This window comes from Dicentrarchus labrax, unplaced genomic scaffold, assembly GCF_905237075.1.
Source record: "Dicentrarchus labrax unplaced genomic scaffold, dlabrax2021, whole genome shotgun sequence".
NCBI lineage: Eukaryota > Metazoa > Chordata > Actinopteri > Moronidae > Dicentrarchus > Dicentrarchus labrax.
This window is the reverse complement of record NW_026136724.1, coordinates 7010797-7035638: the sequence shown is the minus strand read 5'-3', so window position 1 is coordinate 7035638 and position 24842 is coordinate 7010797. Positions and strand designations below refer to the sequence as shown.

Here is a 24842-nt window from a genome sequence, read left to right as displayed (position 1 = left end):
AGTAAAAGGACAAAAATATTGATAATCATCTAAAACAACTTTATTTATTTAATACTTTTTAATTATTTAAACAAAACACACCCCAGCAATAACTTCCCCTTCTCTAAACTCCTCCACTGTGCACAGGTGAATCTCCCCAACCACTGCTGGTCTCACACTGACATTCTAGCTTGAGGTTCTTGAACACTAACATTTCCCTGATCTCGTCAACCAGCAGCTGAGTTTCTTTCCTGTTGCAGTTTGGTTTTGAATTTGTTTCCATTCAGCTAATTATTTTGTAATGTATTTTGTATTCTAAAAACATTATTGCTGTTGATCTCACATGTTTACTGCTACTTGAGATTCTAAACATTTCAGATAAAATACAATAAACTTAGTATACTTAGTAAACTTTTTGCAGATGATATATCCCCTGAATCTCGATTTGGTCTGCAGGCTCAAACTGGCGGTCCTCCACATATTCAGTATCACGGTGAGTTAGACCGAAACTATAGATTTTGTTTCAAAACGAACTAAAAGTGGGTGAGTGGACTTCAAAAACATACAGTTTCAATATTATTAAAATATTCCTTATTTATTATAAATTCTCCATTTCATCACAGGTAGTTTTCGCTTTGTGCGCGCTTCCGCGAGTGGAATTCACCCCTCCACTCCTTTCAACAGAGGCGCACTGCGCTTTTACGCACGACTCCAGTGACACTGTGGAGGAGAGCAGAGTGCCATGAAGACCGTCGATGTGTGAGCGTTTTGCTGCCACCGCTAGAAGATGATCCTGCTGCCTGGTCTGTTGTTCATTCTCTGGGGAGAACCGGCTCGGTGCCTGGAAGAGGGCGGAGGCTTTGAATTTAACGGAGACATCCGCCAATTCGCTGTGTCCAACAACACGGTTTACATCGCTACAGAGGAGAAGCTGTACCAGCTGAACCACGACCTGACCCTGGTCCGGAGTCTGACCCAGAGAGGAATCTTAGTGGGTGCGGAACAGGTGGAGTACTCGAAGTTTGACCGGGTTTCTGAGACGGAGAAGTGGAACGCAACTTTCAGTGTCAACATATTATTACCGTTTGTTGAGGATGACAGTCTGATCAGCTGCGGTATGACCGAAGAGTGCGGTTACTGCGAGCTGCTGGACCTGAAGAACATTTCTAATGTGCGGTACAAGGAGCACGTCCAGGTGGGGCCCCCATGGCACAGCAGGGCGTCCGTCAGCTTTCTGGTGAATGTGGAGACCCGGACCAAGACCGACACTTACATTCTGGCTGCCATACAGCAATACGAAGACAAATCCACAAAGACCAAATGCTCCATTGAATCAGACACGGTGAACTTTTATAATACCAATAACGGTCAGAATGGAGGGATATTTTCCTCTAATGGAGAGTTAGACAATGCTGCGATCAAACATGAAGGCAGTGTGGAGTTTGTGGATGGATTTCAGATCAATTCAACAATCTATCTTTTCTCTAACGTGCCCTCGAAGGACAAACGCAACAAAGTCCGTCTCATTTGGCTCGAGGGCAAAACCGACAAAGCCCAGACTGTAAAGTCTCTGCGGGGCGCGACTCTCAGTATCTCTGGTGGTGCTGAGTCAGACAGCAGACTCCTGGCCTCCTCGGTGATCCCGGGTGGGCCGCCGGTGCTCTGGAGCGGCGTGTTCAGTGCGGACGGAGGACAAACCAACACCGAGCTGGTAGTGTTTGACATCAGCCCTGATCTCACCGGAGACCCCGATGTAGATCCGGACTTCTGCAGTTCGTGTAGATCTGATAAGCCAAAATATGTGGTGGGTCCTGATTTTGTTTTAATCTAGTTAAAGTTATAATGTTATAACAGTCAAAATCCAAGGAACCTTATTTGATGTATAAGGTAAAAAAAAAAAAACTAGACTGTCTTCTGCTATATTATTAATTTAAATGGCACCATTAAGGAAACAGATAAACAAATGATTCAAATATTCCAAGATATTAATTGATTAGAGATCATTATTCATGGCTTAAAGTGCGTACCCAATGATGTAATATAGTAACACCCATCTAATAAAGCTTTGAGCAGCGATATTTTAATATGAAGAACCTTCACTAGTTAACCTGAAGGTCCTTCACTTCACAATTCCATAGACACTGTTTGCATCTAGGAGTCATAATAAATGTGTTTGTTTCTCAGCCAAAGACACTGAAACCGAAGAAGGTGCTCTTCAGGCAGAACTACATGACCTCTGTGCTGGCAGTGAGACAGAAGGCCTGGGTGGTTTTCTTCATCGGGACGGGAGACGGGCAGCTCATTAAGGTGTGTATAAAAAGTGAAATACAATCTGTTAATGAGAAAAATGCCATTGGAAAAAAATGCTAAGGACAATTAATTCAAGAACATATTTGGCTATGCTTATTAAATAGTAAGTAAAGTGACATCAAGTTAAAGTTAGAGTGACGTGAATAGGAGCATTTTTCCCGGGGCAATTGTAACTCTTTTCTTTTTTACACTTTCCTCCATAACTCACAGATTATATGAAATACAGCTTTTGATACTGGAAACATATGTTTGCACACTAATGAACTGCTATATTTTCACTAATAAAGGCTCTCAGCCATCATATGCACCCAAGAAAAAAAATTTTTTGCAGAAGACTAAGCAACTATTCCAGTGGTAACTAGATTTTTTGGTTTGTAGATTATTTGATCTGAGTTAAATGTATATTTTACTCAGATACATTGATCAGCTGATCAGTCAAGAACAGTCTTTAACCAAACTTTAATGAAATGGTACAATATTAGGTTATTATTATCATTATTATTATTATTATTATTATTATTATTATTATTATTATTATTATAAGTATTATTATATTAAGGTTATTAACAGAATAACACAATAAGAGCATGTGGAGATAATATTTCACACCTTTGAAAAAATATTTAACACACTTTGTGATTATTTCTTGTGAGAGAAAGATGAAACATCATCAAGGATCAAGGAAGACGTTCTAACAGCAGGCACGGTGAAGGTAATGGAGGCCCAATGACTGGCACAATGAGAGTGTTGAGTAAAAGTCCAGCATTAGGTATGTTTATGCGATGTAGGGTGGTAGAAGTAGATACAGTGAAGACAAAGGAGGACAACCCAGCTGCAGGCACGGTGGAGGCAATGGAAGATGATGCAGTGGCAGGCACACTGGAGATGATGAAGGACAAGCATAGTAGAAGCTGGACCAGTGTCTGATGTCTCAGGGTTGTGTAGATGGTCAGTGACACAGCATGGTGCAAAATCAGCTTCTCTGAAACTTTCCCCATTGAAGGGTCCAGTGAAGCTAGACTGGATATTTGATAGTGGCCGCCACTGGGAAAGAATCCTGCAACCGGACATTAGCCAGGAATAGGCTGAAGTCCGAGCTCGGTTCATTTGTGACGCAAATAATCACAAAGCATAATAAATTCAAATTTAAAAGAGAAAACTTATATTTATGTTATGTTATGATTTGGCACATTACAAATAAAATTGAATTTAATTGAACACACCTGAGAAAACATGCAGTTTACTTTGAAAATATTTTTTTATTAAATGACAATTATAATACTTAAAAGAGATAGAAAAGTGAATTGCAGGAACATTTTTAACATTTGCATTTCCTGTACCAGTTTAAAGGCGTCAAGTTCAACCGAGCCACATTGAGCCATGTCTAAGATGGACCATCCCTGGATTAGGGCCAAAGCGCCAAAGCACACCCGATCTGCCTCCAAGCAGGTTGCGGACCTCTTTTGCTCAAAAGATATGTCATGTGTTCCATGACTCAACTCATGTCTTTACAGGAAATCAGTCAGGCAAAGGGTTTTAAAAGTCCTTTGAGTCTTCAGCTCTCTGTGCCTCAGTTGTAGCTTCTAACTTAATCTCTGTGGTTTGAAGTTTAGTTTCTGTCCAGCGTCCCTGTTTGTACTTTTTTAGGTTTTAATCTTTGGTTTTTACATTATTCTCAAATCAACATTTATTTTTATTTTATTTATTTTTTATATTTCAACATTTTATTGTTTTTATTGTAGTATTTTTTGGCCTTGCAATTACGTTTCATTTCTTTGATTTACTGTTCTGTTCTCGCTAACGTGTCTCTCTCCATTCAGTCTTGAGCTCTTTCGACCATTGCAGTGCTCCCTGCCTGTAAAGACACATTAGATAGAACAGCTATATGTAATTACAAATAATATTGAATATAATAATATGGATATTAGTTGACAGTATGTCATAGTGTTGTGGTACCAGGGATTCACTGTTGCAGGTCATGTTTATAGAAAACATGTAAAGAGAAACCAGATATGAATAAACAGGAGAGTTTCACCAAATGAACAATAAGCATTTTAAGGTGATACCTTCCACGTTATATATAATATTATTATATATATTATTAAATTATATAATGTTGTGCGGTACCAGTTAAAAGCATTCATAGTGTGCATGAGCACAGGTATGATTGGGGGTGAGATGGCTTGAAAGATTTTGGTGGATTTAGGATCCAGAGGAAAAGTGGGGGGATGACTCCAGAGCAGAAGACTGAAGGGCGGCTTTTAAGAGCAGAAAATAATTTGTCTCACAAAACAGATCTTAAATGTGGTTGTGATGGTTGATCTCAGGACATAACATTATATGTCATGCCACTACAGAGTCACCACAGGTTTTTCACTGTGGCAGGAAATATAGCTGCTTCCTGTAGAGCTGTCGTTTGGTATAAATTCTATTTGTAGAATACATGCATATACAGGTGTAAGTGGAAGACTGAGGTATTAAATGTACTTCTAGAAGCAGCATAATCTTTTTTTATAGGCAGAAATCATTTCAAATCAGTGGGGTATTTGTGCTTTTATTATATTTTGATAATTCTTTCTTTCCAGCTCAGTTTTGCTTTGCACCTAAAAACAAAGCAGTAGCTCAGTTTCTCAGAGAAAATAACAAATGTACTTTCTTGTTGTCAGCTTGCTGTGGACAAGGACTATCACACCACCTGTCCCAGAGTGCTCTACAGGGCCAATGATGATCGCCAAGTGTTTCCCAAAATGCAGCTGGACCAGGTGGATCGTAAACATGTGTACGTGCCATTTAAAAACCAGGTAGGTCCCTTGTGCATGAATCACATGTGAAGCTGTGGTGAACACTGAGAGACTGAGAATAAATTAAATTGATCAGATTTTACTTTTATTTCAGCATGTTTGTGTTTTGTTCCAGATGAAGCGTGTACCTGTGTCAAAGTGCAGCACATACACAAATGTGCAGGACTGTTGGTCTGCACAGGATCCATACTGTGTCTGGTGCGGCTCTAAAAGAAGGTCAGGGAAACAACATCTGCAGCTGACACCTTCTAACAATTATAAACTTGGTTAAAAACATCATTTTCTCTTCCTAGTTGCACATTTGAAGACGAATGCCAAGATTCAGACTGGTTATCCATTCCTGATGATTCTCAACAGACAATGGTTTCATATAAAGTTGTAAAGGACAGCACTGGGCAGGTACAGATTACATACAAGCTTTTAACTGTAATCAGTTGTGACTTACAGTTTTTTCTCTTTTAAACACTCACATCCATTCCTTTCTCAGATCACTGTTATCATCCAGACACACGCCACCGTGGGCCAGAAGGCTCTGTCTAACTTTGCCTGTCAGTTCTCTGCAAATTCCCATGAGCTTTGTAACACGGAAAACCGTCGTCCACAGTTCCCTCGATGCACCTGCATCCTTAAAAATAGCACACTTCCTGCTGAAGGTGAGTGACTATCATTCTGATTATATTATCATTATTATTATTAGTTGACAAATCTGTGTTGTACATACGTGTTGTGACATTGCATAAAATATATGTGTGTTGCTGAAAAGGATGACCAAGACTCTAACATTCATTGTATTACTGTATTACAGGCCTGCCAGTCACAGTTAAGATTAGACTTGGGACAACACAATTGTTGGAACAGCTGAAGATATCCAACTGCGCCGACATCAGGGGACAGCAGACTCCTGCCCTGTAAGTCCAAACCGAAGTACACAGATCATTTCTAACATAAATAATAAACAGAATAAACAAACTGTGAAGAAAAAGAAAAAGGAATTAAATCTGCAGGCAGCGATTTTGGGATGTGGCGCCCACTGGATTTTTTGTTCGTCTGGATAAGATTTACGCGTGTGTTGATTTTTATGCATATCGGTGAATGGGGCCTCGGATGGTACAGTTTATGGGCCCCTGAGGGGCCATTTTGCTATGCTCATAGTGGACCCCTAGAAAATACGACTATTTTCGCCACGACTGACGTGAGCATTTTGCACGATTTGTGCTCGGGTCCTAATAAGGCAAAAAACTCCTTGCTGCAGCGGCCCAGGGTTTGAATCTGACCTGCAGCCCTTTGCTGCATGTCATCCCCTCTTTCTCTGCCCCCTTTCCTCTTTATCTTCAGCTGTCACTGTCAATTAAAGGCAATAAAAGCCCAATATATATATATATATATATTGGGCTTTTATTGCCTATATATATATATAAAGAAAGCATGTACAGCATTACTATATTGTGGTCTCTGTGGTTGTTATCAACAGGTGATAACATTTGTTTTCTCTTCAGGTGTCGGCGATGTATCGAGGCTGGATGTGGCTGGAGCAAAAACGGCTGTTCCTGGGGGAATCGAGGAGAGGGAAATGTAACTATGCATCTGTTTATGTGTTTATCTAAGAGGGTTTTCCAGACTTTGTCTTTGTATCAGTTGGTGCTTGGGCCCTAATTATATTTTTTTATGATAAAATAGGAAATTCTCTTATTTAGCTTAATCCAGCTGGTTTTTCCATCAATGGGGAAGTATTACAAAAAGAAACCCATGCTGTCTGCTCAGAGAAACCCATGCTTCTGCTTTACAGGCCCCACTGCACCCAACCAAGAGCTGATCAGTAGCTAAACTAACTGATTGTTGTTTCTGCATATGTTAATCAAACACATACAACATGTAAATAATTATAGTTGTCTGACTAGTTGTTTTCTACTGTTTCCAGTTTTTGTAGCTAAGCTAATGTTAGCCACAACAGGTCCTGTATCAACTCTTCATAGTACTTTTACAGTGGATGTAATGTCAACCTGCTTAATGTCTTCACCTCACTTCCTCCTGCAGGACAGTGTTTGTCAAACAGAGGAGTCGGGGATGAACTTCTCTGTGAGTCTGAACCTCAGTTGTCACATATATTCTTCCTCTGATGCTCCTCATTCACAGTCAATAAAGATTAAAACATCAGTAGAAGGTAATACATTAAAACTGATTATCTTTGTGTGTGTTTTACTGTCAGAGACCAGAGATCTCCTCAATCTCTCCCAGTGTCGTGTCTTTCTACGGCAGAAACTATGCGATGTTGTCTGGTCGTAACCTCGCTGCCGTGACCAGAGTGAGGATCCAGGCGGACATGGACTGCACGCCACAAGAGTGAGTCAGTTTATGGACGACTAAGAATCTGCTTACACTATAAATGACATTTCAGAGATGGAGATTATTACTGGGAATTCCACCCATATTATGAATTGACATAAACTGTCCAGTACTTCATGTACTGCTGTTTCCTAAAGCTGGAGACTGGATTGGAACAGGGACCCAAACTCAGTCAGTGTCAATAGAAAAATGGTAGATTTATCAGGTGCCCAGTTTTTAGATTTAGGAAAGCCTCAAAATTGAAATGTGTGGCATTTTCTTTAAAGTCAAAAGCATACACCTTTGTTTGTCTGCATAGTTCGACAGATTGAAGCTGATTCTGCTGTATCCTTTTTTATATTTCTTGTGTTGTCTTGTGTTATGTTGTAATGGCAGTAGAATTATGTGTTAAGCTTATGAAACAACATCTCGTGAGTTTAAAATGATGTTTAATGTGTTTGCTGCTATGCTTCTGGCTGCTTTCAGGTTTTCTGCATCTTATTGTTATTATGATGTAAAAACTTACCGACACAAAAAAGTGAGTAAGTGAGTCTTGATCTCAGTGAGACTATCCGGTTTCTCTCTCTCTTTTATTCTGTGTGCTTTGGTCAGAACTCCTGTGTGGAGCAACACTGGTGTGGATCTGACGTTCCACATTCCCAGGACGGATAATAAAGGCGTGGTCATAGTATGTGTTGTCCTCCCAGACGGTAGTTGCCATGGCAATGCTAAAATCACCTACCGGTCCTTACCTTCCTGCACCAACATCACACCCAGCAGCACCTGGATCAGGTATGACTGAATTTGTTGGCATTTCTTTTTTCCCAAAACAAAGTAACAAATACAGTTTTTGATGGAAAAAGCAGGGGTGTATCCGGGGGGGCGTGGGCCATCCCTGAAACTGGTCATACCAGGTGCCACCTCATTATCCTAAACTATGAGTGGCTATCTGCCCGGTCAGACCTGTGACCTTAGTTCAAACCAGCTGTTTGATGATTAAAACTGGACGTTTGTTGGTAAAAGGTTTTCAAACTTTATAAAAGTGTTTGTGAGCCAACACAAGAAAAGGTTCATTTAAATATTTTTAAATGTGGTTGACAAATGCATCTTGGGCTGTGATGCCTTTTGTGAAATTTCACTGTAGCATATGTTCTGTAAAGAAATTTGTTTTGTAGATTTGAAGTTTTGCACAATTTTGTCAATACAATATTTCGTCCACAGGCTTGTTTATTTACATTTTGTTGGTGTGTGCACAGACTCGATGCCACCTCTGCATAAGTTAGTGGACCACTTGGGCCCCTGTAATCTGTTCTATTCTTGCTTGAACTGGAAGTTGTTCTGAGCCACCAACTTACAGACCAGAAATACTTTTTACATCATTTCTATTCAGTCACATGAGGCTAATCATTCCTGAGTTGGGTTTGATATGTATTATATATTTCAATGTTGCCTGGAACATTTAGCCTAATAATAATATAGGCATAATTTCCAGTGTTCACAGCACAGTGATATTCCAGATTATTCAATAATGAATTTAGAATATGACTGTGCTGTGAACACTGGAAATTAATGATTACAGAGGCATTTTAGATGTTTCGATGTGTGCAGTAATGTCACTGCAGCAAATATGGTTAAGCAGCAAAAATAAGAACTGTCATTATAAAGTTGACAGGACAAAGAAACTCTCCAGAGGAATCAGAGAATTTGTCAGGAGGAGGACTTTACTCCAAACTGTTTCTCTATATGGACCTGGACTGTGTGTGACTATCTGGATGTGTAGAAGAACACAGAACATTCATTATATTAGATCTCGACTATCTTGTCGGTGTGTCTGTGGTTTAAATAATTAATGAACGTCTGTTCCTGTCACTTCTGTTTTTGCACCTCAACAAGCACCAGTCTTAAACGACATAACAGTCGAGATACTTTAAGTTTTATAACGTGCATGTAGTCTGAACATCATTATCCTAGGGCCATGCTCATGGTTGTGACAAGTTCTTGAAGGAGTCGTCAAGACATTTATTGATATTCACAATCCTCAGGATGATTCCTAAAGATTTTAATGACTCCCTTACTTTTACTACATGAGCTTTCCTCTAGTGCTACCCCAGACCAAAATGTGACTTCTAAATGACATAGTGAAAACCAGTGGCTGATCTCTATTAAATCTGTTGAGGATCCCCTGTGGATAAATCCTAATGATTTTGGGGACTTCCCAACCTTTTTTTCTAAAGCCTACACACATTATTTCCACACAACCCACTAACACTTAACTAGCATCTGGCTTTTTTCTTCAGTGGGAACGGGTACAGTCGTCATTCATTGACTCTGATTGGCAGTGATGGAAACATGACACCCAGGTGGACACGATCATTTTCATCTCTTGTCCGGCAATGATGTGTGTTAAAGTTGTGGATGTTGTCGTGTTTATATCCAGGAACAATCTTTACTGTTTTCCACAGTCTAAGGGAACTACATTCAACAGAGATTTTGTTCTTTGTATTGTGCAAGATTCTTGAGTGTTGAGTCTGAACGAGAGACTGACCATTGAAGTTTCCAGGGGCCACCAAGAGATTTAGACTCATATGTAGGTGACCCTAGATGTGTCATGTTTAAGGAAAGGTTTTCTCTGGTATGGAATGTGTATTATATTTCCACTTCTCTGATTGGCTGCTGCTCTGTGTCCTGTAGTGGGAAGAGGAAGATCACAGTCATTGGATCCCACCTGGAGTTTGTGGAAGGGGTCTTACACAGCCACGCCCTGCATGAGGTCAGACTTCCCAGAAACAACACCTCTCAGGTGGGTCTGTAGACATGTACAATGTCCCATTGTATTGTTATCTTACATTAATTATGTCTCATCACATCATATCATGCTGCATTACTGACACATTATATCACAATACTGATATTAGATCAAATTAGACTATGTTATGTCACATCATCCCATGTAATCTTCTAGCATTATGTTATGTAACATTACATTAAGTATTTTTCAATACATTATATTGCATTATTGTTACTTGTGTCTATATACACATGCATAAACATTCAGAGTGAACCATGTATAATGTCACACTTTGTTTTATTACATGTCACGCCATGCTATGATGTGGCCTTTTTAGTTATGCTAAAGTACTGACATAAATAGTACGTCACCATCATCACCATGCTACTCCATACACAGATTATCACACATATCACAATATTTTTTTTTAAATTCACAACAGAATCTGATCTATGACACACCGGCAGCTGGAAATTATCGAGAGAGTTTTACAAGCAGTGTGTTTCTGAAAGTAGCCAATGAAACGTTGGACTGCTCCACAACAATAACCTACTACCCAGACCCTGAGTTCACCAGCTTCACATCTACAAGGACAGGAGACGATGTGCGCATCACCATAGAGGTAATGTATATTTTTATCACAGATACACAAAAATAGAACATGAATGCATAAAACATCAGTATGTGTTTCTGTTATTGCAGAAAAAGGCAGACAAACTGGAGATGACATTGGGAGAGTTGTCAGTGTGGGGCGTTCAGGAAGGTGAACAATTCCCCTGCATCATGGAAGCCAAAAAAACCAGTAACGAGACTGACCTCTTTATCTGTGAGATTCAAGGGACACCTGACGTTGAGTTTCAGCACTTAACAGTAAATCTTTTATTTCATCTTCACCAATCTAGACAATACAATACACAAATACAACTTAGTTTATTGAGATTGTAGGCAGGATGAAGGTGGGTCATAGCACCAAGCCCTCAGAATATTTTTGACCCAGTGTTCTGGTGAGATGTCCCACTGTAAAATTCCTGTTTTAATAGCAGTGTTGTATTTGTTTTCCAGATAAAATATGGTGACAAGACGGTGAGACTAGGGCCTCCATCTTTATTACATCAGATCCTTCTGATACTGCGCATTCTGCTGATACCCTGTATTCCTGTTGGTAAGTACACTAGGTTGACTGGATTTCAGTCCAGTCAGTGTCGTCGCTCTCTGATATGTACAGTGAAATCTGTATGTATTGCATCAATGCAATCAAAGGCTGTTTGTGTGAAAACCTGAACTAGAATGAATTTTGACCTTTTTAATGAACAATTTATGGATTGAGTTCTGTTTGTCTGTCTGTTCAGTTTAAATCAATAACTGTTTGTCTTTCAGTGTTGGTGATTATCTGTCGATGGCAAAAGAAGCTCACTGCTGAGATGAACAAGATCTGACCGTTAGGTCAAACCTGGAAAACTTTGGGCAACTCCTTTATCAAGATGGACATAATGCCTCAGGTTCATTTTCTGCACTGAGACCCAATTGTTCACCTGTGGGTCACTGGAGTAAAGTTCTCTTTGGTCTCAATATTATGTAAAAAATCTTAAGCATACAGTGAGTGTAAGAGGACTTCTGCAGTGTTTAGTTCTGAGATTGTACAGTATCCTGCAAGTATCTCTGAACGTTGTCTCAGTTATTGTATCTTATTACGATTACTGTTTTTATGGTAATTATATTGTTATTGGTCCCTCCTCTGTTACTGTTAATAGATCCTGTGTGTTTGTTCATTTCATTGTTGTACTAATGAAAAATAAAGATACAAAGAAGCTTTAGAGGCATTGGTAGGTGGATTTTGTTACCAGCAGAACCAGGCTAGTTGTATCTGTTTCCATTCTTTATGCTAAGCTAAGCTAACAGGCTGCTGGCTGCTGCTTCATGTTCACCTACAGACTTGAGAATGTAGCATTAGCCAGTGTAGTTTTCCTATTATGGGTGTGAGGACAATTAATATATAGTATATAGATTAGTAGTCAATATATCAGAGTGAAATTTAAGTTTTGTAATAAAGTCGTTTTTCTACTGAGTCAAAGTGTCAAACAGTTTGAATCCTTTCTAATGACACAGCTAGTGTCTTTGTCCAACAGCTTCATCCAGCAGCAGGCCAGTCTGGCCAAAGACACGGTGCTGAACTGCAGCCCGGTTATATAATGAAAACCCTGCTGAATTTAGGCCTGAGCCAGCTACCATAGAGCTGCAGTGAGACTGAGTGCTGTTCAGCATCTCAGCCATTTGGCAGATATTCTGGGAGCCACGGGGACCCTCACAGGAGAGAAGACCTTCACCATAGCTTACATAGCCTACTCTTCCTTACTGTAATCAGCACAGTGTGTACGGCTGATGTGCTGCAAAATCTCACCACCACAGCACACACCCAAAACTGCTGAAGTTTTCATGGTCTAAAACACATAAAAAATGATTTATTTCCAATATACTTCATGCAAACTGGATTATTTATGGTTTGAATATTGCAGCCTGGTATATGTGAAAGATTAGCAGCAACGTTTATTTATATGCATTATTATTTTTTGATCAATGTCAAATAATCACGTTAAGGTAAAAAAAAAATCAAGCTATAAAAATGTTATATATTATTATTTTTTGTTTTTTTCTACTTATTTTTTTCATCATCACCATCGGGAAGGTAATCAAAAATAGTGATTTGAATGGTTTTCAATCTACATATTTTTGAGTGAAGGGACGTTAACAGGTCTATTTCAGTCCACGTTGTTTAATTCAATTCAATTCAATTCAATTCAATTTTATTTGTATAGCACCAATTCATAACAGAAGTCAGCAGGTCTAGACCAAACTCCTTACAATAGGCTAAAAATAAAAAATACATGAAAAGAATTGGCACAACCTTGCATGATTCATCATCAATATGCATGAAAAAGGGATCAAATATGCTAGAAATTAAAAGTCAGAAACACAAAAATGTGCTTGGGTGCATCAAAAGGTTAACGCACTAACAAAATTAAGATTTTACATGTATTAGATACAACAAATGAGACTTGGGTTCCTCAACTACAACACAAGATGACTTGATGGTTTTATTGTATCGAACAATTTTAACTGCAGTCAAACTTTCTCCAGATAATTTATACATTAAGAAACTTCAACAGTGGCATTTGATTGATGGTTTGTAAGGTGGTTTGGTTTAAGTAAAAATGTGTGTCTTTAAAATGATAGATAGGTTAGATGTGAATCCAGTTAGAGAGTCCAGATAGGAGAATGGCTTAATAGCTTCTTTTTTAATGACTGTACAGGCAGATAGAGGCTGCTGTATGTAGACAATGAACATAAATAACCACCCATATAGTACAAATAATTAAAGTACGACTTCTTGGAACAAATGTGAAATAGAAATATTTACCAGTGCTACAATGTAACTTTAAAAGGATTAAAAACGAACAACAAACGAGCTGAAACATCGAGCAAGTGAAGAAATAAAAACTGCGTCACATCACTGCTCACAGATCAAAGAAAGCCGACAGGTCGGTGCTAACAAACTTCTGTATTTTAATAACAACACTGTGGGTCTGCCATAACTTTTACTGTACGTAGAAAAGCTGAAAGGAAATGACTGTCAGCAGCTGCAGAGGTAATGTTTTAATTTAGCTTTACTTTAATCTTTAGCTCACAGAAAATGTGGAGAGGTGCTCTGTTTAGAGTCAGAACACTGACTGGCATTTATTTAAGTATTAATTCATCATTAGTCCATGTTTATGTTTTTATTGTTTGTGTGTAGAATTGATTTGGTATAGTTCAGGGTTTTAATCTCTTCTCTCTGTTTCTAGTGCTGAGGCTGGTGGTGGCCTCCAGTCACTGGTGTGGTTGGGGTGCTGGGAGTTGACTACCTTTAGATGGTCCTATGGTTTGTGGTGGGACATTTTTATTAGTGTGGGCTTTTATTTGAATTGTGATTTTGTTTATGTCGTATTCCTAACAGGTTACTAGTAGGGTAATCACAGGTGTTGCCAATAATACTAATTAAGGTTCTGTTCCATTTAGTGTAGCAGAGCCTTTCCAGTGAGCCAACATGGACAACAGCAGCACCCTGACTCTGTTTGACCTGAATGCAACAGAACCTTAATTAGTATCAATGGTAACGCCTGTGTTTACCCTACTGTTTCACTACTGTGCTTGAAATGTTAGTTTGGTGGGTCCATACCTTGACTCCTATTATGACTGAGCCACTGGAAGTGTTTGAGATGGAGGGGGAAGAAATATGAAAAAAGAATGGGTCATCTGTTTGGGCCATAAACATTACCAGTTGTTGCTGAGCTGTTTGTTGACTGATGTCTCAGTACAACTGTCCATCTATGCTTGTAAGTCCAGAATAGTGTCTTTCATGGTTTTGTTTACGGGGAAGAGTGAGTGATGTAGTGGTTTGTTTTCCCAATGACGACTAGAAGAACTTCTCAAAGCTGACACTAGATGTCATCCAGGAGTCACTGGATATCATCTTTACTGTACTGTAGTTTGAACATGTACAACGATGCATGATGCAGTTGGAAATGCTGCTCACCTGATAATGTTGGAGTGGAGGGGTCAGTGGACATCCCCTCTGCTTCACCACGAGATAAAACAAGTATTGAAGCGCATTACACCGTGTAAAGATCATCATATCAACCCACTTCACACCATGTACGGTCCAATGTCCAATTTGTTGAGGGAAGTAGGGAGACAGACTGTCATCCTCTGGAGTTTGTTCAGGAGCGCACACACACATCACTGCATGCAGGTTCTGTGGTTATTCTAAAACTGTATAGACTTTGTTTTAAACATGGTTAAAGTGCGGAACACATCTGAGAACGAATGAAACCGTCTGTTAGTTTTCGCTTTCGCTCCCTCCCACTTTCAGCACTCCTCCTTTCAACAGAGGCGCACTGCGCTTTTACGCACGACTCCAGTGACACTGTGGAGGAGAGCAGAGTGCCATGAAGACCGTCGATGTGTGAGCGTTTTGCTGCCACCGCTAGAAGATGATCCTGCTGCCTGGTCTGTTGTTCATTCTCTGGGGAGAACCGGCTCGGTGCCTGGAAGAGGGCGGAGGCTTTGAATTTAACGGAGACATCCGCCAATTCGCTGTGTCCAACAACACGGTTTACATCGCTACAGAGGAGAAGCTGTACCAGCTGAACCACGACCTGACCCTGGTCCGGAGTCTGACCCAGAGAGGAATCATAAAGGGTGCGGAACAGGTGGAGTACTCGAAGTTTGACCGGGTTTCTGAGACGGAGAAGTGGAACGCAACTTTCAGTGTCAACATATTATTACCGTTTGTTGAGAATGACAGTCTGATCAGCTGCGGTATGACCGAAGAGTGCGGTTACTGCGAGCTGCTGGACCTGAAGAACATTTCTAATGTGCGGTACAAGGAGCACGTCCAGGTGGGGCCCCCATGGCACAGCAGCGCGTCCGTCAGCTTTCTGGTGAATGTGGAGACCCGGACCAAGACCGACACTTACATTCTGGCTGCCATACAGCAATACGAAGACAAATCCACAGAGACCAAATGCTCCACTGGATCAGACACGGTGAACTTTCATAATACCAATAACGGTCAGAATGGAGGGATATTTTCCTCTAATGGAGAGTTCGTTAACTCTCCCATCAAACATGAAGGCAGTGTGGAGTTTGTGGATGGATTTCAGATCAATTCAACAATCTATCTTTTCTCTAACGTGCCCTCGAAGGACAAACGCAACAAAGTCCGTCTCATTTGGCTCGAGGGCAAAACCGACAAAACCCAGACTGTAAAGTCTCTGCGGGGCGCGACTCTCAGTATCTCTGGTGGTGCTGAGTCAGACAGCAGACTCCTGGCCTCCTCGGTGATCCCGGGTGGGCCGCCGGTGCTCTGGAGCGGCGTGTTCAGTGCGGACGGAGGACAAACCAACACCGAGCTGGTAGTGTTTGACATCAGCCCTGATCTCACCGGAGACCCCGATGTAGATCCGTACAGATCTACTTATGAGCGAGATTATCTGGTGGGTCGTTTTTGAGTGATTGGATGTTGTTTCCATTTGTTACAGCAGTTTAATCTCTGATTTTATTTCTTTATCCTGTGGTATCAACAAAGTTGAACTATAAGCTGTCCAATATTTCACTGACTTCCATTCGGGAACAGTCTGATGTTAGGATTCAGTACAGAAAAACGTAATATTTACATTTTACGTCATTTTCATGAGAATTTTACTAACTATAATAATATTCAGTATTTTTAATATTAGTGCTTCTAGCGTGAAATGCGCAAGCAAATTTAACAATGTAGAAAATAATTCATGGAAACCTATTTTAACATAAAATACACAATTTCTTTCAGAGAGGATTTCCTCTGGGTGCATCTCCCCCCTTCGTAGACGTTCTTTAAGGTCCATCAAGATTCTTCCAGTAAGTTCTAAACAAAATCTAAGGAACCTTTTTCAGCTGATTTGGTAAAAATGTAGACTGTATTACATTACACTATACTGTTGGGTGAAATCATATAATTTCTCCCACTGCAACCTGTGTGATTAAATCCAGTTCTTGGTGCTCAGACACAAAATATGGAGACAAAAGTTTGTTACAAAATGTAGTTTTCTGAAAGCCTATTTGTAGAAGGAACACATTTTTGATAACTTCTTAATAAATAAAATCAAAAGACTGCGAGACTTTGCATGTTGAGAAGAAGAGATGTGAGAGGTCAAATGATTTGAGGGTTAAATGGATTTGATGCTTTTTACTTTGAACTGTGGCAGCAGGAGACCGCTGCACAAAAATAACAATTAAACTGGCAGTTCCATATCATATCGCTGCTTTACATGTATGGAGGGAGACACAAACAATACAAACATAAATTGATAGTTGTAATGTTAGCCAGTGTGTCAGCATTTACTAAGACCATAGACCTTGTTGAAGAGATGGATTTTGAGGAGGATGGAGACATAGATGAGGGTTTCAGCCACAGAGTCTGAGAGAGATGGCTCGAGTCTGGAAATGTTTTCAAGGTGGTAGAAAGTGGACAGTCTCACACACACACACACTTAAGGCGTGTACGTAATAATATAATATAGCAACACACATCTAATTAAGCTTTGAGCACTTATATTTTGATATGAAGAGCTCTCAATACTTGTTTCTACCCTGCAGAAGGTGCTCTTCAGGCAGAACTACATGACCTCTGTGCTGGCAGTGAGACAGAAGGCCTGGGTGGTTTTCTTCATTGGGACGGGAGACGGGCAGCTCATTAAGGTGTGTATTAATAGTTAACTGATATACAATCTATCCATTATTGAAACAAAGTTAACAACATTTTGTTCTACTTTAATTAATAGCAAACAAGGTAACTTTTACTTACAGTGACATGAAGATATGAATTTCTCCCCACTGTTTGTCATATTATACAGATATTTAAAAATAAATGACAACAATGTGAAATTATATATATATATATAAGTAACTACTTTGTAAATGCAGATTATTTCAGTCTGAAAGTCTTTAAAATCTAAAAGTAACGCCGACTCTTGCATCGTTCCACCACTTTCACCACTTCTTTTATTTCCTCTGTTACTTTACATCACATCATCGCCTCATTCAACGCACCATTTAAGAATTGAACACGTCTAGGAAAACACCCAGTTTATTTTGAAAAGTATTAATTACATTTCATAAAATAATTGATTCTTTTTTAGTTAACGCCACATATAATACTTAAAGAGCAGGATATGGTGTCAATATCCACTGCTGTCCATTTGTTTAGCCTTTTGTTGTTAAAGATTATTAAAGGATGGGCAATATAGCTAACTGGTCTAGACCTACAGCATGTGACGTATTGGTCTAGGATGAAACACTAAAACAAATTCTCAGTCTGATGAGCATTATTTGTCCACGTGACAAAGTGGACTACAGTGGTCATTCGTCACTTATTTCTTTAGGTATTAACTTGTTAGGTTACCTGTTGTTTTCGTTTGTACACCTTTGTTTATTCATTTACATTTACATTAACCATAAATTCATTTCAGCTGATAACGCACGTGCACACTACTATCCCGGGTCTGTTTTGTGTTCAGCTCAGTTATTTCTTTATAATCTTCAACATCCATAAGTTAAGGTAACAACAATAATGACAGGCAACTTTTATTGTTCGTTTCGTTATATATTTCGTTCGATTTAGCACGTATAAAGTGTCATTATTTCAGTACGTATCTTACCTGACGCCGAAAGCCGTTGTGTGGGACCAATTACGTGGGGGACGTACCAAGTTAACGGGGGAATAGGACTTGTCTGTCCTAGGTAGAGTTCTTGTCTCTAAAGCAGAAGGTTTGTCTGGCTTCGTACATCCAGCATTGTCCCTATTTGTAAGTGAACCAACTACCACACAAGTCAATACAATTTTTTTAGACTTCATCTGGAAAAATAAATCGCATAAAATCAAGAAATGTGTCCTCTCCAACAGTAAGGCAGAATTTATAGACACTGTCAATACTTTTAAGGTTAACTGGTTGAGAAAGTGTCTCAGAAACCCTGACTCTATCTGGTTTTTCATCCCAAACTACATCTTTAATAAAATTGGAGGTCTTTCCTTTCTTTTGAAATGTAATTTTTTACCTAATAGATTACCAATCAAACTATCAAAATGTCATCAACAAACTATTCTAGCATTTAACAAGGCTTTTCTCTGGAATAATAGCAATATTTTTATAAGAAACAAATCCTTATTCTTGCTAAAATGGTTTGAAAGAGGTATCATCCATATCCTCGATCTTTTTGATAATGCTGGTAATATGTTGTCTTATGAACGTTGTATGTCTGTACACAGTTTTCCTGTTCCCTCCAGAGAATTTATATCTGTAACTCGTGCTATCCCAATAGAGTTAATTCTACTTATAAAAAGCCACTTGAGTTACAGTGAATATAAAACAAGTCAACCTGTACTGATGCTGAGTGGAGTTGAACTAACAGATAGAAAGTGTTTTCAAAGAATGAATAGAGTTGTGCCTAGAGGCAAGTTTTACTGGAGGTCCCTGTTAGAGCCACCTCCGTTATCTGGGTAGGTGTATCTGTGTTGTGCAGCTGGGTCATGTTAAACAGGATGTGTGACCCCTTGCCGAGGATAGGCTGGCGCGAGACCTGCCTACTTCCTGGTTCCAGCCGATGATCTGATTGGTGCGGCGCCTGGCAGTCCCTCCAATCATCTACCGCCTTCTTCTATTTAAATAGCTGCCTACCTGTTAAATAGGCAGTTGTGATTTTGCCCTTGATCAATTCACCTTGTGTATATTGTGCTCTACTGTGGTACATCTGTTAAACTTCTGTAGAAGCTTTACTTAGTAATTGTCTAGTGTAAAATCTTTGTTTCCTGTGTTGCCTTTCTATGAGAACTGTGGTAAGGAAAGTGGGCAGGGATCTAGATGGGGGTAACTGACACACACCAGATACCTGTAGATTTATTTTATGTTAGACACACTAGGTTTTAGAGGGTGCTGCTTACTTTGTATTTTTGTTTATTAATGACGGGTCAGAGTTTTGTTTAACTTGATTTTGAAGTAGTCAGTGGCTTTCTCTCATTTTGGAGAGACCTCTTTAAGTTATATTTGTTTCTTTGAGGTAAGCAGCATCCAACAGCCCTTTTCCTGTTTTCCTTGTGAACCCTGCAAATAAATAACTTGCAATTTTACTAAAAACATTCTGGTTCATGTTGCTTCCCTCTCCCCCCCGAGCCGGGTCGTAACAGTCCCAAATAGAGGACATAAACTGGAGAAGAGCTTGGCTTCTACCCCACAAATATTGCATATCTAACAAGGCTAAAGAAGTACATTTTAAAATACTGCAAAATATATACCCAGTTAGTAGTATTATTGCTAAGTTTATAGATGTTGATGATTCCTGTGCTTTTTGTAATCTTAATACAGAAACAATTTCACATCTGTTTTTTTATTGTGATATATCGAAAAAGTTTTGGAGTGATGTTGAATCTCATTTCTCAATCTCTTACCCTCAAAGATGTTATTTGCTACTATGTTAACCCAGAAGATAATGCTCTTGAACACATGATGAACTTTGTTATCCTATATGCAAAATTCTTTATTCACAAACAAAAATTTGCAAAATCACTACCTAAATTTGCTCCTTTTCTCCTGGAACTGAGCTCTTTGCTTAAATCTCTGATTTTGTTAAACAACAAAAATACCTTAATGAGTCATTATGAAAATTTTTTCCCTGAAGCCCCTGTTTGAACTATCTATTTTGTATTTATTTATTTACTTTAATTATTATTAGTATTATTATTATTATTATTTAATTTCTTTATTTGTACTCTATCTTTGATTTATTTATTATTTATGTCACCAATGTGCTGATTGTTATTGTATACCTTGTAGCTTTGTACATTTAAATTGTTTAATAAAAAAAAAATAATAACAATTAAAAAAAAGTTAACAGGAATAAGTTTAATATTTAATTCTGTTTAGTTCTCATTTAAGGAATGGTGGGGAGTATTGAGTTGGTGTTACATTCAAACGCCATAGGAAATTTGATTTGTATTATGGGTAATGATGTTTATTGAAGCTTGTGTCTTGATAAAAGATATATGTAAATAATACCACCTTAAGTGAGGATGGTTTAATCCACGTCTAGTCTTGAGACAGGTAAGAAATGTATAAGGATCAGTTCTCTTGGGGAAGCCAGGGGAGTAGAGAGAGATTGCAGCTTAGACAAGTGCTGTTAATTTGAATCGAGTTGATTTTTCCTCAGTTTTTGTAAATATTTTTAGTTGTTGGTTTGTTGTTTTTCACGTTTTTGGAAGCACTTGAATAAATGCCCACACAAAGGGAATTAAACCACAACCTCCTGAATCTGCCCCTATTTATGACCTACTCTGGCAACACCTATTTTACAGTATAATCATAAGAATAATCATTTAGCCACCATGCCTTGGAATAGGCAACTGGAACTGAGCGGTTGAATCTGACGATGTGGAGCATGTCCATATTGACACCAATGTAATTTATATTTGTGTAGGTGAACTAAGCAGCTTAAAACTCGCTCAAGCAGGCAACCCAGTGGGCTTTAAGAGGTTTTATACATCCAAAGAATTTCTTTAAATTTCAGACCAGGCCTCTGATTGAGACTGTCTTTATTTGTCCAAACCACATTGGGCTAGTAAAGGGGACCTGAGTCTGGTTTGGACCCTGCTTTTAATAGAAGTTTTATGGTCATCGTGTATTAATGAGGGTGAAAAAAAAAACTGGATAACAGAGAGGTTTTCTTTAATTCAGTTCTGTATCAGAACTGTTTGCTAGATTTGTGAGCTGGAGAGGGTCAGACCTGAATTCTGATTAAATCAGTGGTGCATCCCTTTGACATTTTTATGTTGTTTTTCAAACAGCAACAGCTGCTGTGAAGATTAAAGTGTTTATACAACCACCACTCAAGCATACAGTGAATGTATATTATAGTCAAAAGATTCTGGTAGTAGGTTTTGTATCATTATCTGATTGTAATAGTACTTTTACAGACTCATCACAAGATTGAAAATGTGACAAGAAATATAGCTGTTTCCTGGAACAGATGTTAATCAGATGTTGATAATCTGTGGTATCATTTTATGGAAGGGTACATGACTTATCGTGAATTTCATGCATGCAATGGTGGCATGAAACGAAGTACTACATGAATTAATTCACGCTTCTTCATGCATAGGCAGAATTTTTCAGTGGTTGGGAAAAGCCAAAGACTTTTTTTATTCCTTAAGTAAATAGCCTGAAGCTCATTGTGTGTAAGCTGATGACCTTTTAAAATCAGAATATCAGTGGGGCATTTGTACTTGTATTTCCATAATCCTTTCTTTCCATTTGAGTTTTGCCTTGCACCTAAAACAAACTCAGCAACTGTCTCAGAGAAAATAACAAATGTACTTTCTTGTTGTCAGCTTGCTGTGGACAAGGACTATCACACCACCTGTCCCAGAGTGCTCTACAGGGCCAATGACGACCGCCAAGTGTTTCCCAAAATGCAGCTGGACCAGGTGGATCATAAACATGTGTACGTGCCATTTAAAAACCAGGTAGATTCTTTGTACATATTTAAACATACTTGAGGATTTTAAATTTACAATGGCCTATGTAAGCCATACTTGGTGTTGTTGAATGTTTGTGTTTTGTTCCAGATGAAGCGTGTACCTGTGTCAAAGTGCAGCACATACAGAAATGTGCAGGACTGTTGGTCTGCACAAGATCCATACTGTGTCTGGTGCGGCTCTAAAAGAAGGTCAGGGAAACAACATCTGCAGCTGACACCTTCTAACAATTATAAACTTGGTTAAAACATCCTTTTCTCTTCCTAGTTGCACATTTGAAGACGAATGCCAAGATTCAGACTGGTTCTCCATTCCTGATGATTCTCAACAGAAAATGGTTTCATACAAAGTTCTAAAGGACAGCACTGGGCAGGTATTTTATTTGTATTTAACCTTTATTTAACCAGAAGATTGGGATTAAGAGTCTCTTTTTCAAGGAAGACACACATAAAACATAAAAGAAGACAAAATAAACAGCATTTCAAAAAGAGACATTTCAATTAGATTGATTAAAAACATTGACATCCTATGGAATTTGCCTATAATTACTTCATTTTGGATTTAAAATCACGTAACAGGATTAATTATGTAATTTGCAGAGGGTGCAGAATACACAAATACCCTTTTTTCTAATTTCGGGACGGGCATTTAGGACAGACAGATTAAGGATTTCCTAAGATTGAGAGTACTGTGCTGTAGTTTTATGTGTGATAAAGACATAAAAGTAGCATGGGGGCATGCCAAGAATTGCCTTATATATAAAGGATTAGCAATGTAAAACCTTGCTAATGCAATTCACAGCCTAAATGAACCACAAGGAATCATGATAAGACGCATATGCATCTTGCACATATATAAAAGATAATATATATATATACAGACAACTGAAGACGGGTAGGGTATTTTGGACAATAATAAAAGGATTTTGCAAGTATTTAATAGCCTGCACAAGAGTTTCCACACAGCAGTGTATGACAGAATTAGTATGTGACATGTTTTCACCCAGATTATTTATAAAAATGGAGAATAAAAGTGAACCTAATACCGATCCCTGTGGGACATCCCTGCAGATGGATGCACCAGAACATAGACCATCATATTTAATGCACTGAGACCTTTCACTAGTATAGTTTGAGAACCAAGCGAGTGCATGCTCCCACAGTCATGAGTTAAGCGTAAGGTTTAAAACATAATGGTCAACTGTGTCGTGAGCTTTGGAGTGTTGCACAATGTTACTGCCTGTCAAGTGCAACGGAAGTGTCATTCACCACCGTCAGTGCAGCTGTGATAGTGCTATGTTCTTTTCTGAAATCTGATTGATATGTTGATAAAAGGACATTGGTGTATAAAAACTAATCTTAGATCATTTTACCCAGTCCTGGTAATTTAGATATTGGCCTGTACACCATTTAAATAAAAGGAGAACAAAAGCAGATTTCCATATCCTTGGTGTTTCATTATTTTGCACTGGAAGGTTAAAAATGTATCCTAGAGGCTCTGCTACAAAATCAGCTACCAGTTTCAGTACAGTTAAATCAAATCAGGTCCTGAGGGTAGAACTTTTAAGGCTTTTTGAACTTCCTGCTCAGAGAGAGGTATGTTGTTAAAAGACTGATCAGTATACACTGGACAAGTTTCACAGAGCTCGTCATACAGAGAGCTAAAAGATATGAAATGCTCATTAAAACAAATGATGACTACATCTTTATTTTGTCATGAACAGCAACAGAATCATTGATAACAGGTAGTTGCAGCTTGAGAGTTACAGCTCACAGAAAGGGATTTATGGCTTTCCAAAAAAATCTGAATCATTTAGACAAATAATATTCTGATTTGGCTTTATTGATAAAAGAGGAGCATTTGGTTCTTAGTCGTCTGAAAAAGCCACTTAGTGGTAGAACCTGCTTACACCCATGAAAAGTATCGGCTAGACAGGTAGTCCAGGGTGACCATAGGTCATCACACCCTTTTACTCTTTATCTCCTGAACGGGGCACGTGTATTTATTATTGGTATAAAACCGTTATTAAAGAAAGCCCAGTCCAGGCTGTCTCCACATCAGGGGTCAGCTGTATTCTACTCCAGTTCAAATGAAACCAGTCATAATGCAATGATGATGATGACTAAAAAGCTGCTCTTATAAATGACATGTGAGACAGGTACGGATTATATACAAGCTTCTAACTACAATCAGTTGTGACTGTCACTAATTTCTCTCACAACACTTCCTTTCTCAGATCAAACTTAACATCAAGACACACTTGACTGTGGGCCAGAAGACGCTGTCTAACTTCGCCTGTCATTTCTCCACAAGTTCCCGTGAGCTTTGTAGCACGGAAAGCCCTCCTCCGCAGTTCCCACAATGCACCTGTATCCTTTCTGATAGCACACTTCCTGCTGAAGGTCAGTGACTTTTGAATTTCCAAAGAATATTTGATCAGTTTCACTCCAATACTGCACGTCACACCATCTTCTAAGTGTTAACCCTGGTACTAAAGTGATCTTCAGTGAAAGTCAAACACAAGAGAGAAGAACCAGTTTAA

At 38.9% G+C, this 24842-nt stretch overlaps 2 protein-coding genes across 2 annotated transcripts in view; both read left to right on the top strand.

Moving 5' to 3' along the window:
• Positions 1–665: 665 nt before the first annotated feature.
• Positions 666–24842, top strand: part of LOC127359093 (plexin-C1) — a 49459-nt gene continuing 25282 nt past the window's right edge. Inside the window, exons 1-16 of the mRNA XM_051392803.1 lie at positions 666–1780; positions 2164–2286; positions 4956–5090; positions 5206–5306; positions 5384–5489; positions 5578–5743; positions 5896–5998; positions 6587–6662; positions 7125–7166; positions 7297–7430; positions 8025–8204; positions 10104–10212; positions 10643–10822; positions 10903–11070; positions 11263–11362; positions 11578–11732. Of these exons, the coding sequence (XP_051248763.1) occupies positions 767–1780; positions 2164–2286; positions 4956–5090; positions 5206–5306; positions 5384–5489; positions 5578–5743; positions 5896–5998; positions 6587–6662; positions 7125–7166; positions 7297–7430; positions 8025–8204; positions 10104–10212; positions 10643–10822; positions 10903–11070; positions 11263–11362; positions 11578–11636 (2796 nt within the window). The 5' untranslated portion in view covers positions 666–766 and the 3' untranslated portion in view covers positions 11637–11732. The remainder of the gene's footprint in view (positions 1781–2163; positions 2287–4955; positions 5091–5205; positions 5307–5383; positions 5490–5577; positions 5744–5895; positions 5999–6586; positions 6663–7124; positions 7167–7296; positions 7431–8024; positions 8205–10103; positions 10213–10642; positions 10823–10902; positions 11071–11262; positions 11363–11577; positions 11733–24842) is intronic.
• The window catches only part of LOC127359092 (plexin-C1-like), a 35461-nt gene continuing 25282 nt past the window's right edge, over positions 14664–24842 (top strand). The window contains exons 1-6 of the mRNA XM_051392802.1: positions 14664–16232; positions 17347–17475; positions 22154–22288; positions 22391–22491; positions 22568–22673; positions 24537–24702. Of these exons, the coding sequence (XP_051248762.1) occupies positions 15228–16232; positions 17347–17475; positions 22154–22288; positions 22391–22491; positions 22568–22673; positions 24537–24702 (1642 nt within the window). The 5' untranslated portion in view covers positions 14664–15227. The remainder of the gene's footprint in view (positions 16233–17346; positions 17476–22153; positions 22289–22390; positions 22492–22567; positions 22674–24536; positions 24703–24842) is intronic.